Source organism: Antedon bifida, chromosome 8 (assembly GCF_963402885.1).
Source record: "Antedon bifida chromosome 8, ecAntBifi1.1, whole genome shotgun sequence".
Taxonomy (NCBI): domain Eukaryota; kingdom Metazoa; phylum Echinodermata; class Crinoidea; order Comatulida; family Antedonidae; genus Antedon; species Antedon bifida.
The window spans coordinates 18,525,382-18,539,279 of record NC_136233.1 but is presented as its reverse complement, the minus strand read 5'-3'; the positions used below and the strand labels follow the sequence as shown (position 1 = coordinate 18,539,279).

Below are 13,898 nucleotides of genomic sequence, written 5' to 3'. Positions count from 1 at the left end.
CCATGAGTAGACTAGTACAGTGTGAACAAAAAAGTAATATCAACAGTAGGCCTAGTCGTAATGAGAGCTATAACAAGCAGTTATTTTTTCCCGATGGTTTAACCAGTAGGGTTTTGGTTATATCTGGCTACAACAATTTGTTAATATATATATAGTAAAAGTTTATTTTTGAAAGAATTTAAAGATGTATTGTCGTCCCCCTGAAAAAATAATTCTTCAACACATTTTTGTTGAATATGCAATTTAAAAAAGTGTATTTATCTAAACAATTGTAATTTAAAGCAAAAAATAATCAAATTGTGTTATTGGTTGAATTTAACCATTTAAAAAAGTAAGTAAACTTCTACGGAAGTGATTTCTTCAATTATTAAAACTACAAAAAATAACCTATTTAAAGTTTGATTTAAATAATCTTAATTTTCATTTTTGGGGGACAAACATCTGTTATGCTTAGGCCTATGTATATTAAAAACAAAAATGCATTCAAAAATGTATTTTACATCCCACATTAAGGTTCTTTCCTCTTTATATAAAAAAGAAATAGGCCTAATGATGAATTGTTTCAGTTATTTCACCACCAATATCATGATTGCATAATGATGAATTATTTGATTGACAGCTCTGCATATGCGCAGGCTCAGATCAATACTATACTATATTACCACACAACAAACACCAACACAGAGTACATCCTCCCTCTCTGCATCAGCTGGTGGTGGATGAAAAAGAGTGAGCCTGTATGGAAGAAAACAACGCTTAAACGGCATTTGCAATACGAATTTTGGGGTCTGCTGAAAAAGCAAATACTTGTAAGTAGCCCCTGTAAATATAAGTGTGTTTTTTGTATGATAAAATTGCCATCACCCTGTTAGACCTAACACTAGTAGGCCTAATCCTATGATCTCTGCTTCACGTAAGTAAGTGTCTTTACCGAAGAAGAAGGTGCCAGTTTGTGTGTCGTGTAGTCGTTTCGCCCCGATTAATAATTAGTTTTTGTTTATCGGGCTTTGGGCGGATTAGTGGATGTTATAACATTGAAACGTATAGAGGGGTTATACTTATTATTCTTTATTTATTTTCAATTAATGAACTAGTTTTTATTTTAGATTTAGATTTATTGTTTGCACCTAGCCTAAATAATAAATATTAATAAGCAAAACAACAATACAGTATATAATATATATTAATTTAAACATACCTTTTACCTTTTATTTCAGAAAGACCAATAATAATAATCCTGTGGTGAAGGTACTTATTTTACCTGCTGCAAAATGCCATCAGTAAACTGCTGCAAAAATTTACAAAACATCTCATTGCGAGATTTAAAAGATGAGTTTAAAAAGCAATTTAAATACATATGGTCTTCGGTAAGATACATTTTTTTATAATTCAATTATAATTAATTTTAAACAATACAGTAGTGACCTATTCAGACCTGTATCAGATTGCTGGAGCGGCTGTGAGGGATGTAAATGATGGTACCCAATCTTATTGGGCGGTTCTCTTTTCAGACACACGGTTCACAATTTGTATTCTAGGCATTTCTATTGATCATACATTCCAATCTTAATTTTCAATATAATATTTATTGTTGTAATAATAAATCTACCTACACAATATTTGCTTTTCCACTACAGGCATTTCTAAAAATTGTTAAAACCAGCCAAGCATGAAAAATAAAGGAATAAAATCAGATTTCACTCTTTCCTGATAAAATCAAACTTTGAATAATGTAGTCAAAAAAGAAAGAAAAGATAAAGATTTATTCATATTTGTTATATTATTTATTATTTCATTAAGTTATGTCTTTATTATAGATTGTTTTCAACTTATCCATCTTCACTGTCACTGTTATACCATTGTTGTTTTGTGGACGTCTCGGCAAACTTGAATTTGCATCAGCCTCTCTAGCTGCGTCCGTGAGTATTACTAAAACATCATCATTATTATCAATCTGATCAACAGTATCATTATTACACCCCTTATCTTGCGACATGATGCTTTCCACTATTTTATAGTATATTAAAATAGTGTTTCCTTTTAATCTCTTGATTGATTTTTTCTTGTTTTTTTATTTTGTGTGTTTTTGCATTGAAGTAAAAATTACTTACTTAATTATTCTTTACTCTATGGTTTTTGATGATGAATAAAAAATGCTTGAATTTGAATATTTTACAATAATTCAAGTTATTCACAATTATAGTTAGTGGTACCCTGTCATTCCTGGAACATAACTCACTGGAGTATACTAATTTATTAAATAGTGCAATCAAATTATTTTTAATATGGGCTTTAAAGTTTTAATAGGAATTTTATTTCTGATAATAAGTTTACAGTTGACACTTTTTAATGCTAGATATTTATAACATACTCCATAGTTATAGATTGAATTTAAAACAATATATAATCTATTCATTTTTATAATAAACAGGCAAAGCAATCATTGGTCAAGGTCATTGTATGATTAACCTGTGCAAACAACAATTCACTAACACCTTTTCAATACTATAGTGTGACCACCCAATAAATATTTATATACATAAGTCAGGCCAGTGGGCTATAGTGTGAATGTAACTTAAAATATATATATTCAACTTTTATTGCCTCAACAAAAAAATATATATATTTTAAAAACAATTATAGCATGGCAATAGGAGGTTAAAAAAAAGATTTCCCCCTTTACAATATAAATTACAAAAAATTAATTAATTTAATTATTTCATTTTTTCAGATGATCAACACATTATGTATTTCTGTTTCAAATGGCCTGTCAACAGCATGTGATACTTACTTTGCACAGGTGAGATAAAAAATATTGTTTATATTCGTTTCAAGTCACATGACAATGACAAATAAATTAGCTGATGAAACTTCCTTATTTAGCAGAAAAAAAAAATGCTCTGGAATATTTGATTTAGGTTTTTTACGTTTTGGACACAATCTTTTAAAAACTATTTTCATCATTAAATATAAATATGGGTGTATTAAGTGACTATCGGCATGGTCAATACAATTTATTTTTCTATCGGCATGGCTGACCTATGTGTGTGGACCTGATACAAGTTTAAGTTGATTATTTTCTACTGTTTTTAATGTTTAAAGTTTTGTCACTTTCATTTTCAACTTGTGTACACTCGTTTGATTCTAAAGAGATGTAAGAAATAAATTTGTATTGATATTGGATTGAAATTGAGTATCGTAGGACCAACGTCAAACATAATAATGATGTAAAATTCAAATCAGCATGGTTGACATTGAAAACATCTGATTTGACTTCTGTTTTGTTTAATAATTGCCAATCAACTTCCTAGTAACCTGTCTAATCAACTATCATATGCATTTCTTTTTTTTTTCTTTTTTTGAAATAATAAACTAATTTTCTTTTGTTTCCTTTTCATACTAGATGTTTGGTAGCAGTAACAAAAAGGGTATTGGAACAGTTTTACAGCGCAGTCTTCTCATTTTAAACACTTTTTCACTTATTATATTGGCTATAATACCAAATATGGAAAGTGTTTTAATATTAATGAATGTTAAACCAGACATTGCAAGGTATGCACTTTCTATAAATAATTTATGTATAATTACTGTATATGAGCAAGTGAATTCTTTAAAGGTGGGTTTATTAATATTACTGGAAATGCACAGCAATGGATTTACATTTGTTGTGTTGAATTTAGCCTAGATTATAATTAATTAATTAAAATTTAATTGTTGGGCATGTACATTACACACTTACGACCAATTTACACAGACGAGCGGTAATGGTTTATTTATTTATTTATTTCCACAATATTTTACGAAGGTGGTCCATCCAGCCGAAGCTGATCATTAGGGATCCTCACAGAAATACATCATGACATGACATGGTAAGCAGGAAACCGCATAGCTTGTCCCACATAGAATCTGTGTATCTATTTTTATTACTGTTACCGCTTGTCTGTGTAAATTGGCCTTTAACAAAACATCTGCTGAACATCTAATTACAAAAATGGTTCATCATACCATTGAGGAAATCATGCTTATTCATACACACTGTTTATTGCAGTGACTGCCCAAACATTGAAATAGGTAAAATCATAGGTCATTGCAGTTACAAATATAGTTATTGCAGTTACAAATATAGTTATTGCAGTTACAAATATAGTTATTGCAGTTACAAATATAGTTATTGCAGTTACAAATATAGTTATTGCAGTTACAAATATAGTTATTGCAGTTACAAATATAGTTATTGCAGTTACAAATATAGTTATTGCAGTAACTGCAGTAGAATAAATTTGAAATGGGTTGTTGGTATTACTTAATTTACTTACTGAAGTACCAAATATGAAGATCTACAGTATGATGTAATCATGGAGGTCTATGATGTAATGATCACCATATTTGTAGACATGTGATTTTGTGTTGCAATATTTTACTGCAAACTGCAATGTGAAGTCATGTGACATTGTTTATTCAAACAAATAAGTTCTACATTAACAAGACTGTCTATAAATAATTTGTGAATGTGTAATAATAGAATATAAGAAGTCAAAGTATGCTTGTTGAAAGAAACCTTTATTTCAAATAGTCATATATCTTTCATTGTTATTTTTTACACTGTGATAACCAGGATCAATATTTGTTTTCAGCATAGACATAGGTCCATGATTTCAGGTTTCAAAACCATTTAATAAAAAAATTTTTTTGTGAATTTGTTTACAAAAAGAAACACCTTTGATTTTACTACAGTACATTTGTATCATACAATAATGCTCAGTTTCTGCACAAAAGGCTATATGGTGAATATATAATTTATTAGTCAGTTTACTCTTCAACTTATCCAAAGTCTGTATAATTATTGTCTTTTTATATTTTAGTCCACCAGTCGACGTTCAGATTTTTGTCTGCTCAAGTATTATATGTATTAAATGCCATGTGTGCCTGCCAAAATATTTATTCTTCAAGATTATTATTATTTATTATAACTTTCCTTTAACTTTTTATTATAACTTCCTTCCTACAAGGCTGAGTTGATATTAGAATTGTTATTTGGTAGAAATACTACTAAAACAATATACAGTACAAATATGTATGTAACACAATTTATTTGAAATGCAGTATAGAACCTTGACTAACCTTTCCCATGCCGTTTCTAGTCTAAAATACTGTATGAGAATAATATTAATTTTTTGTTGCAGAATGTCTGGAATTTTTATTGTTCACTTTATGCCTGCGGTCCCTGTAAGTATTGTTTTCATTTGACCTAATTTTTGCAACAATTCTATGTTATTCCATCAACAATTTTTATTTTACAATGAAAATCAACATGCGTATCTGAGTGAAAAGAAGCACTGGAATCATTTACAGTCAGAGCACTTAGCAGATTATATAACCATCCACCTAAATAATAATTATTTTTAATTTAGGTTGTTTTGACCAATGGTGTATTAGTAAAATATCTTCAAAACAACAATCATTTGCTGCCAGTTGTGTGCTGTACCTTGACAAGTAATGGTGCTAGTGCCTTGCTCTGCTATGTATTTATCTACAAATTTGATATGGGAATCAGGTACATATAAGGCTTGTTTATTCTGCCAAAGATATACCGTATATATACGGTATGTTTTTAAATCATGGTCTATTTTTGGCAGAAGAAATGGTGCTCCAATAAACAACAATATACTCTATTCAAAATACCCCGTATTTAACCTTTGTTCTCTCAATTTTCTTTGTGCATTTAATAGAGTATTTGGTGATAGATACCATATTTTGCAGACACAGTTTCTGCCAGCATCCCTATATCTTCTATAGCATAATACTCCTAACGATGCCCACACTAAACTGTAAATGTTTGTAATTAATTAGTCAAAACCGATGAAAATGAAATTATGATGCTGTTTTTATGACAAGGATTAATATAACAAGGTTGTGTTTTCTCATGGAGTAATCTTAGGTGCACATGTTCAGTTTACATGTTGTACCATATGTGTGACTTTACAATAGGAATTTTGGGTAATGGTGACTTTTTATAGAGAACCACACAAATTGCACTGTATTAAAGCTATGGTATACAATATGATTTTCTGAATAGTCTTTGAAATGTATAATTACCTCTAAAAAAACTAAATAATTGCATATACAAGGTTTAATAACAATATGTGTAATAACAAAAGTGATCACAAAAATGTCATACTGTTTTTTTTTTATTTTCAGAGGGCCTATTATTGCTCTTGCGCTGTCCTATTATATTTTGTTAGCTCTATTAACTAGTTACATATTCTTTTCAAAAATGTACATTGGAACTTGGCATGGTAAGTCGTTTTCATGTCTTCTATCTTCCCAGTACTGTAATTTGTATAGCATCCTCTATAGTTTAAGCTGCATACCAACCTCTATAATCGCAAACATGGTCTTGATTTGTTCAGCCTGGAAAAACATTAATTTACCACGGCTCTAGCTATTAATTTTACTTTGGTCGATTACTGAAGATAATTAAATTAATTGTGAAGGTGTATCGCGCAGTGTGTTTGACTTTGGACTACTGATCGTAAAATCTAGCACTCATTCCATTGCATTGTATACGGGTGCAAGACATTTATGTTTGCCACTCTCCACCCAGGTGTACAAATAGGTTAGATCAAGACATAACATTGCGCTGATTACTAGCTGCATTATGAGAGTATGACCGGGGTAATAATATGTACAACACTTAGAGGTTTCACAACACTAAACAAGGCACTTTATAAATCCAGAATATTATTATTATTTTTTATGACTTTTTTTGTAGGTTGGAGTAAAGATTGTTTGTATGACTGGGGTCCATTTGCAGTCCTATCACTATCCGGTATGCTTCATGTGTGTCTTGAATGGTGGTGCTTTGAAATAGGTTACTTTATGGCAGGTAATAACATGTTGAAAGGTATAATTCAGTTCAATTCAATTCATTCCAGACTTCAATACAGACAATAAGATAACACACATGCTATTGCTAGACCTGGGATCTTAATCACATGACCAACATACCATCTCAAACTTTTGCCTACATTTTGATTGCCTATTTGGATGAGCCACTGATGGTTGGTACAGTATATTATTTTTTAACCAGCAGGGGCATATCCAAGTTCAGACACATACACTTTGACAGCAACAATGAATTTGTCCTATAACTATGTTTTCGACTAAAATAATTAAATTTTTTTATTTTATTTCTTAAAGTGACAGAAGTCACCAATAACAGTGTTGAACAAAATATTTCATTTTATTTCATACATTTATTCTGGCCAACAAACCATAATGTAAAATATACAGAATAAGATTACTAAAACTGCAAGAGCAGTCTAAAAAAATACCACTGGTGTTTGGGACAGAATGCAGTGCATGTTGGACTTATATTTTTATGGATATTTTAGGATATTATTGTATATTTATTATTATTTTTATACTGCCAAGCAAAAAACTAAACTTTCACGTTTATAAACTTTATACACTTGATTGGGTAATGCATGAATAAGGTAAATGTATTACATTATTGTCAATTTTTATCAATAATCAAAATACCTCACTATATTTAATAAATATAATCACAGTTATTTCTGTTAATTATTTAAACACTGTATACACTAGCCTATTATTCTGTGTTTAAGCAACTCAGTTTTAGACAATTTTTGGAACACTTTTGCATTTTTACCGGCAGTGTAAAATGGATTCATATGCTATTCTATATTATTCTCATTTCTTTTAATTTATTTGCATTCATTTATAAAAAAAGCTACTTTAGGGAAAGTACAACTTGGTGCATTGTCAATTACTATTCAGGTTGCCGCATTAGCATATATGGTATGTGGTTTTTGATATATTATTTTGAAGGGTAATTCCTGTTGTAATATTTAATATAAACCCTTGTTCAACCAGGGAAGAGTAAATCACTCTTTCCTGGTTAAAAATTTATAATAACCTTACTTTATTTTTGAGAGCGGTGAAGCAGAACAAGCCTCTTTTTAACAGTAGTGCTGTTGAATTGTTTGTAATGTTATACAGTACTGTAAAATAGGAATTGACTGACTTAATGACCTATAGTATAATCATTAACATCCTAACTGTTTAGAATAAACAATAATATAATAATAATAAAGAATATTCTGCCTTGTAGCACCATTTTAAAATAAAGGGCTTATTTCACAACGTATACTGTATTCTACTTTTAGTACTTAATAAATTGAGTGGTTATCAATGTTGTTACAGTGGTTTGTTAGCCCAGTGTATTGGCTCACACAGCCACTGTAGTGGAAAGACAAACTAGCGCCGTACAGTAGTTGGCAGCACCAAAATGACCCTTAGGGGTGAAACATGTTGTTGAAAAGTGTAACATCTAAGTTGCATGTATATGACATATATAAATACATTAACATTATACATTACTGTAAAAATAACATTACAAATTATTACAAATTTAAAACCTGGAGCTACTCTTTAAATGAAAATGATTTAATATTACTCCTTTCAATTGTAGACAGATTTTTGCTTTATAAATTGCAATCAAGCAATACACTATTTGTACTTTTCAGATACCCTATGGCTTGTCAATATCAGCAAGTATTCGAATAGGTCATTCACTTGGCGCAAAGGATACTAAGAGTGCAAAGACTGCTCTCTATGTTGCGTTCCTGGGCAGCTGTAAGTATTGACAACTTTTTTTGGAAGATTGCTATGTGTTATATATTAACAATTTGTGAATTCAACTATATGTATAACCCTAAGACCCAGATCAACACAATGTTGTTCTTCCCTGTGGACATGCACATACAAATACAATTTCAACAATGTTTTATATTATTGAAATATTGTTGAAAGACACAGACGCTGATTAAAATATCATGTTCTTTCGTCGCATTACATATCCAGGCCTTTTGAAAATTATAGGGGTGGTACTACAAATTGCACTCCTCAATACATTCAGGGATTCGGTAGGTGTGCTCTTTGTATTTTGTGTGTAGAAGTACCAAATTTAAGCGTGTTAATTAAATCGCACTCCTCAAGGGCAGTTTAGGAGTGTGTTAGGTGAGTGATCGCACTCGCTCGCCTTAAAAGACAAGGCCTGCATATCCAAACTGAGAAGCACCAGATTATTTTGATGCCTATATCAATAAATGTTGATTGTACTTCACATTAATTCCAAAAACAATAGCACTACAGCCAGTAGATAGGGAATTGGCATGCGCAACATTTTCAATGATTTTACCAATCAGTAATTACAATATTCCTAGATTGCTATCAGTTTACAATACCATGGTGAGATTGCAAATAAATAAATAAAAAAAAAATAGTAACTTGATCTGGGTCAGAAGCTCTGTCTACACTATCAAACTAGTTTGACAAAAAAAGTGTGATGTTGGCAAATATGATATGATATGTCCTTGTATCCATATATGGGCACATCACATTTTTTTGTCACAAAGTTTTATAGTGTAGACAGAGCTTTATGAACTGTAACTTTCATTTCCAGGGTTTTGTGCATTTTTTGTTTTTGGTGTAATGTTTATATTGAAAGATGACTTGGCTAAAGTTTTCATAAATGATCCGTAAGTAATGGTATAATTTTATGAAAAATGAGAATCTAAAGCTTGGTTCCCAATTGGATGACGTAGACACATTGCAAAAGAGTTGACAAATCACAAGTGATAGTGTGGATGATCCATCTTGTCATGATTTGTCAATTTACTTCGGTGGGATTTGTTGCATCCAAGCAGGAACCAAGCTTTGGTACTCTCTTGTTACATGAACTGATGTACGTAATTTTAAGTAGCAAAAGTTGAAATCCGAGTTTGACAGGAAGAGATCCTTAGATATTGTGTGTGTTATTCATAGCTGTGCGCAGTCAGCCCAGTTTGTACTGTGTGTTGATATGAGTAGTTAGCCCTTTGTTGGCAAGGCACAATAAAAACATAAACCTAAAAAAAAACTAGTTGTCTATTCTTAAATATACGACTATATCAAATCATTATATGATGTAAAACAGACTGCAAAACACAGGTTGTTACCCCCACACACACACACACACACTGCTAATTTTGTTTACTGGAAAATATTTGATGAACGTAGAAAGATGTTAATTAACTGAATTACTATTTTTATTTTGTTTTAGAGATATTGTTCAATTGGTGGCAAAAATTGTACCTTTGATTCTTATATATGGATTCTTTGATTATACTGGAGTGAGTACATTGATCAAAATGACAAGGAACTAAACAGTTCTTTTTCAGAACTAAAGTACATACGTGCTGTACCGCAAACTTTATTGATTTCGCCATGCACTCCTTCAAACAATATATTTTTTAGATAAAACTTATATATTATATTTATCTCTAGCTGTTCGCTGCAATTTTTCAATTTGTAAAAAATTTTATATGTATTTTTTAGACACCGGTATAATAAAAGTATATTTTTGCTTATTATATTCCAATTAAAGTGAAGTACAAACTTGATCGATGATAAAGTACCCTGTTGGAACCACGAGTTTACATGAAAATTAAGCTTCTGTTTTATGTTAAATATGTATACATTTTCTGTAGGCTGTAGGAAATGGTGGTCTTCGAGGCTCAGGACATCAGAAGATGGGAGCTGGGCTTAACCTTATATGTTTCTATTTGATAGCTATGCCGCTTGGGGGTAGCTTGTTGTTTTTAACAGACTTAGGGATTATTGGTAAGTATCGTAAGAAATTATTCTACAACAGTTACATTAATTATCTTTCGTTTAAACCTCCTTGTGCAAATATTTAGCAAGCTTTATTTGGGGAAAGGTATGATACACCGTGTACACCGTGTTAGTTCTATAGTGAAACAAACTAAAATCCTACATTACTGCAAAAGTGTAGTTACTGCAGTAACTACAGTAGAGTAAATTTGACATTTGACATTTGATTTTAATTTTGTACAAAGTTATTGTTTTTGTTTATAAATGTATTTACTCTGTTGTTCCTTTGTACATTTTTGATTTAAATAAGTTTAACCGTGACCAGCTTTCATTTAATTACAGGTGCCGACTTCGCTCCTCTAATGATCCCACCCGACTTTTCGTTCCACGATCTAATCGGAAAGCTGGTGACAATGCTTTTTCTGTCACCGCTCCGCGGATCTGGAACGCACTACCTGTCGATTTGAGAGGAGTGAATTCGCAACCTCTATTTTAAACGTCAACTTAAAACTTTTCTTTTTAATTAAATACTAAGTATTGGTAGGCACTCTGTTCTTTGTAGGGCACTATATAAAAACCTGTATAGAATAGAATTATTCCTAAGTCTACTAATTTGAATGTTTTTACTTAAACAGTGTGCCTTAGAGAACTGAAAAAAAAAATGAAGACCTGCACAGGTGATCCTTTCTAAAAATGGTTAATAATAAAATAAAATATGTCATGTTTTATTCTGTATTATAGGACTGTGGATTGGTATAACTGTTTGTTTGATAGTGCAAGGAACATCTCTATTTATTATTTTAATGAATTTAGATTGGGAGCTTGAAGTGCACAAGGTATGATTTAAATAGTTTATATCAATTTCTGAACCACTAAGACCATTCCCAGTGGTGTAATGCATAGGCCTATTAAGGCCCCTGGTTTATGGATGCTAAGTGGGCTTCCAACGTTGGAGACCTTGGGTGTTTTTAGCCTTTTTCAACATATTTCAATGCCTTTTTATCCTGCTCAGAGGCCTCCATAAGCTTTGGGGCCTCTGGTATGTGTTTGGCAGTGAGAACTCATAGAATTTTTCGTAGAAAGGGATTTAGAAGGTGGAACACGAATACCTAATACTTTAAATTTGAGCGAAAAAATGTGATGCTTGTGGTTTGGTTTCAGATTTTGTTGCGATTGAGGTTTATTTATTGTCTAATTCCAAAACATAAACAACACAATGTATAAAACTAGTTTTGCTGATGTTACAGCCAATGAAAAAGTATAAAATTATTTGATTTCTCATTTAGTAAAATATTGTAGCTCCGTAGTTTAACTTACAGTTTCTATTTCCAAACTTAATTGTTAGGCACAAATTAGAGCTGGAGCAAATAAAACAAGACGGTCATCAACGCAAAAGGCAAACAAATCAGAAAAAGAGCGTTTAAATAGTGAAGATTGCGAGGAAAATGCAACAGAACTTCGTAAACTTTCCGATAAAACATCCAAGAAACTTTCTGCGGAAGAGCCAGATACATGCGAAACACTAATGAATGATGGTTGGAAAGGAGAGAATGGAGACGTTGTAGAGAATGCTGAAAAAGTTGAAGATGATGACATCAAGATACGACTGGTTCCAGATGATTTACGATACACAGTCTTAAAGCGTGCTGCTTTTATGTTGATCAGTCTAGTTGTTTTTGTTACAGGTTTTCTTTTTAGTATTGTATTCCGTCCGACGTATTGTGATATGTATTCTTCCTTAAATGTAACAGTGGATACTGAATCTGACTATTATTTTGATGATGATTGTATCCAATTATAGTGTTGTTTTATTAGAATATATTTTTCTATAATGTAAAACATTTTACCAATCTCAATCATTATCAAGGGCGGATCCTTTACTTTTTTTTCTGTTGGGCGGCGACCAACGCTAAACAAGGATTGAAGTGTTTTGTTTCATTACCATAAGTCATTAGTTCTAGTTTAAGGACTAGTTCCTTATTTAGTGACAATTGCATTGCTTTTTTTTTAATGTTGAAGTGGAATTATGTGATTTGATGATATGTATTTTATGATAATATGTATAGTTTATGCTGAAACTGAAACTACCTCGTCAGATAAGTAAACAGAATTAAAACAATAGTATTACTGTAAATACAAAAACTAATCAGGTTATATATATGATAACAATATGTTGTATGAAGTACACATGGTTATAGCATGATCAAATTCTAAATTTCTCCACACTTATTTCATGGAGAATGAATTCTCCATGCTTATACTAAATATAGAGGTTTATTGTTGTATGAAAAGGGCTTTCAAATTTAAATTTTTTTTTCTCAAAATAATAATAATATGTGAATCCCACTGACACAAATATCATTTTCGTTACATATTGCTTTGTATTATTTTAATGCTCATAATCATTAATTAATTCCAAAAGTTAAAACTTAGCTTAGAAGAAGGTAAATTGATTCAATTTGTATTTTGACCAAACCTTTTCTATGTAAGATTATTTGTAAAATGTGATATAAACAGTACTAACAATTTTGAATAATAGTAGTTGTCCTAACTGTACACAGATGATAAGGGACAGAGACAAATCATAGTTTTATGTATGCAAACTGTATATGCATAATATACATTTGAGTGTAGTGTAGGTGCAATTCTAATGTTGTAAAGATGTCTAAACCTAACCGTAAAGCTAACTTTACGTGATAATTTGAGTCAATCATAATCATTATAACTTTAATTTATAAAAAGAAAAAATTAATAACTAAAACAATAACTGACTTTAAAGATGTATTGTCCCCAAAATCATGAACAATTTTATAAAATCAGCCTTTTAATAGACCATTTTAGCAATTTAATGAAGTTATTCATTTCCATAGAAAAAATAAATAAATTACAGTTTTTCAGGTAAATAATTTTTTTTCTATCCAATTTTTGGTCAACTATTATATGTGACATTAAAATGGCAAAAAATATTTCAAAAAATTGTCAGGAGGACAATTTATCTTTTCTTTTTGTTATTGCATTTACAATTCAATCATAAAGGACTTAACTTTTAAGTTTGGTTGAAAGTTAATAACTTATGTTATATACCGGTATTACATTATTTGTTATATTAAATTCAAATATTTTAATACAATAACATTTTAATATTTTTAATACAGTAATAAAGTATACATAAGATTTTATAAACTACGTATAATATGTCATTGTCTTACAAAAAGTAAAGA

General features: G+C 30.6%; 1 protein-coding gene and 1 long non-coding RNA gene across 2 annotated transcripts in view; both read left to right on the top strand.

Annotated features, from left to right (window-relative positions):
* LOC144850327 (uncharacterized) overlaps nucleotides 1-13,898 on the top strand; it is a 150,108-nt gene that overhangs the window by 61,606 nt on the left and 74,604 nt on the right. The window lies entirely within an intron of this gene.
* LOC144849867 (multidrug and toxin extrusion protein 1-like) lies at nucleotides 708-13,505 on the top strand. The gene is made up of 16 exons (XM_078706955.1): nucleotides 708-809; nucleotides 1,218-1,367; nucleotides 1,818-1,919; nucleotides 2,732-2,800; nucleotides 3,404-3,552; nucleotides 5,184-5,226; nucleotides 5,412-5,554; nucleotides 6,199-6,296; nucleotides 6,773-6,886; nucleotides 7,754-7,821; nucleotides 8,550-8,658; nucleotides 9,488-9,563; nucleotides 10,127-10,196; nucleotides 10,554-10,686; nucleotides 11,419-11,513; nucleotides 12,023-13,505. The coding sequence occupies exons 2-16, from the start codon at nucleotides 1,272-1,274 to the stop codon at nucleotides 12,476-12,478; spliced, it is 1,821 nt and encodes a 606-aa protein (XP_078563081.1). The 5' UTR covers nucleotides 708-809; nucleotides 1,218-1,271; the 3' UTR covers nucleotides 12,479-13,505.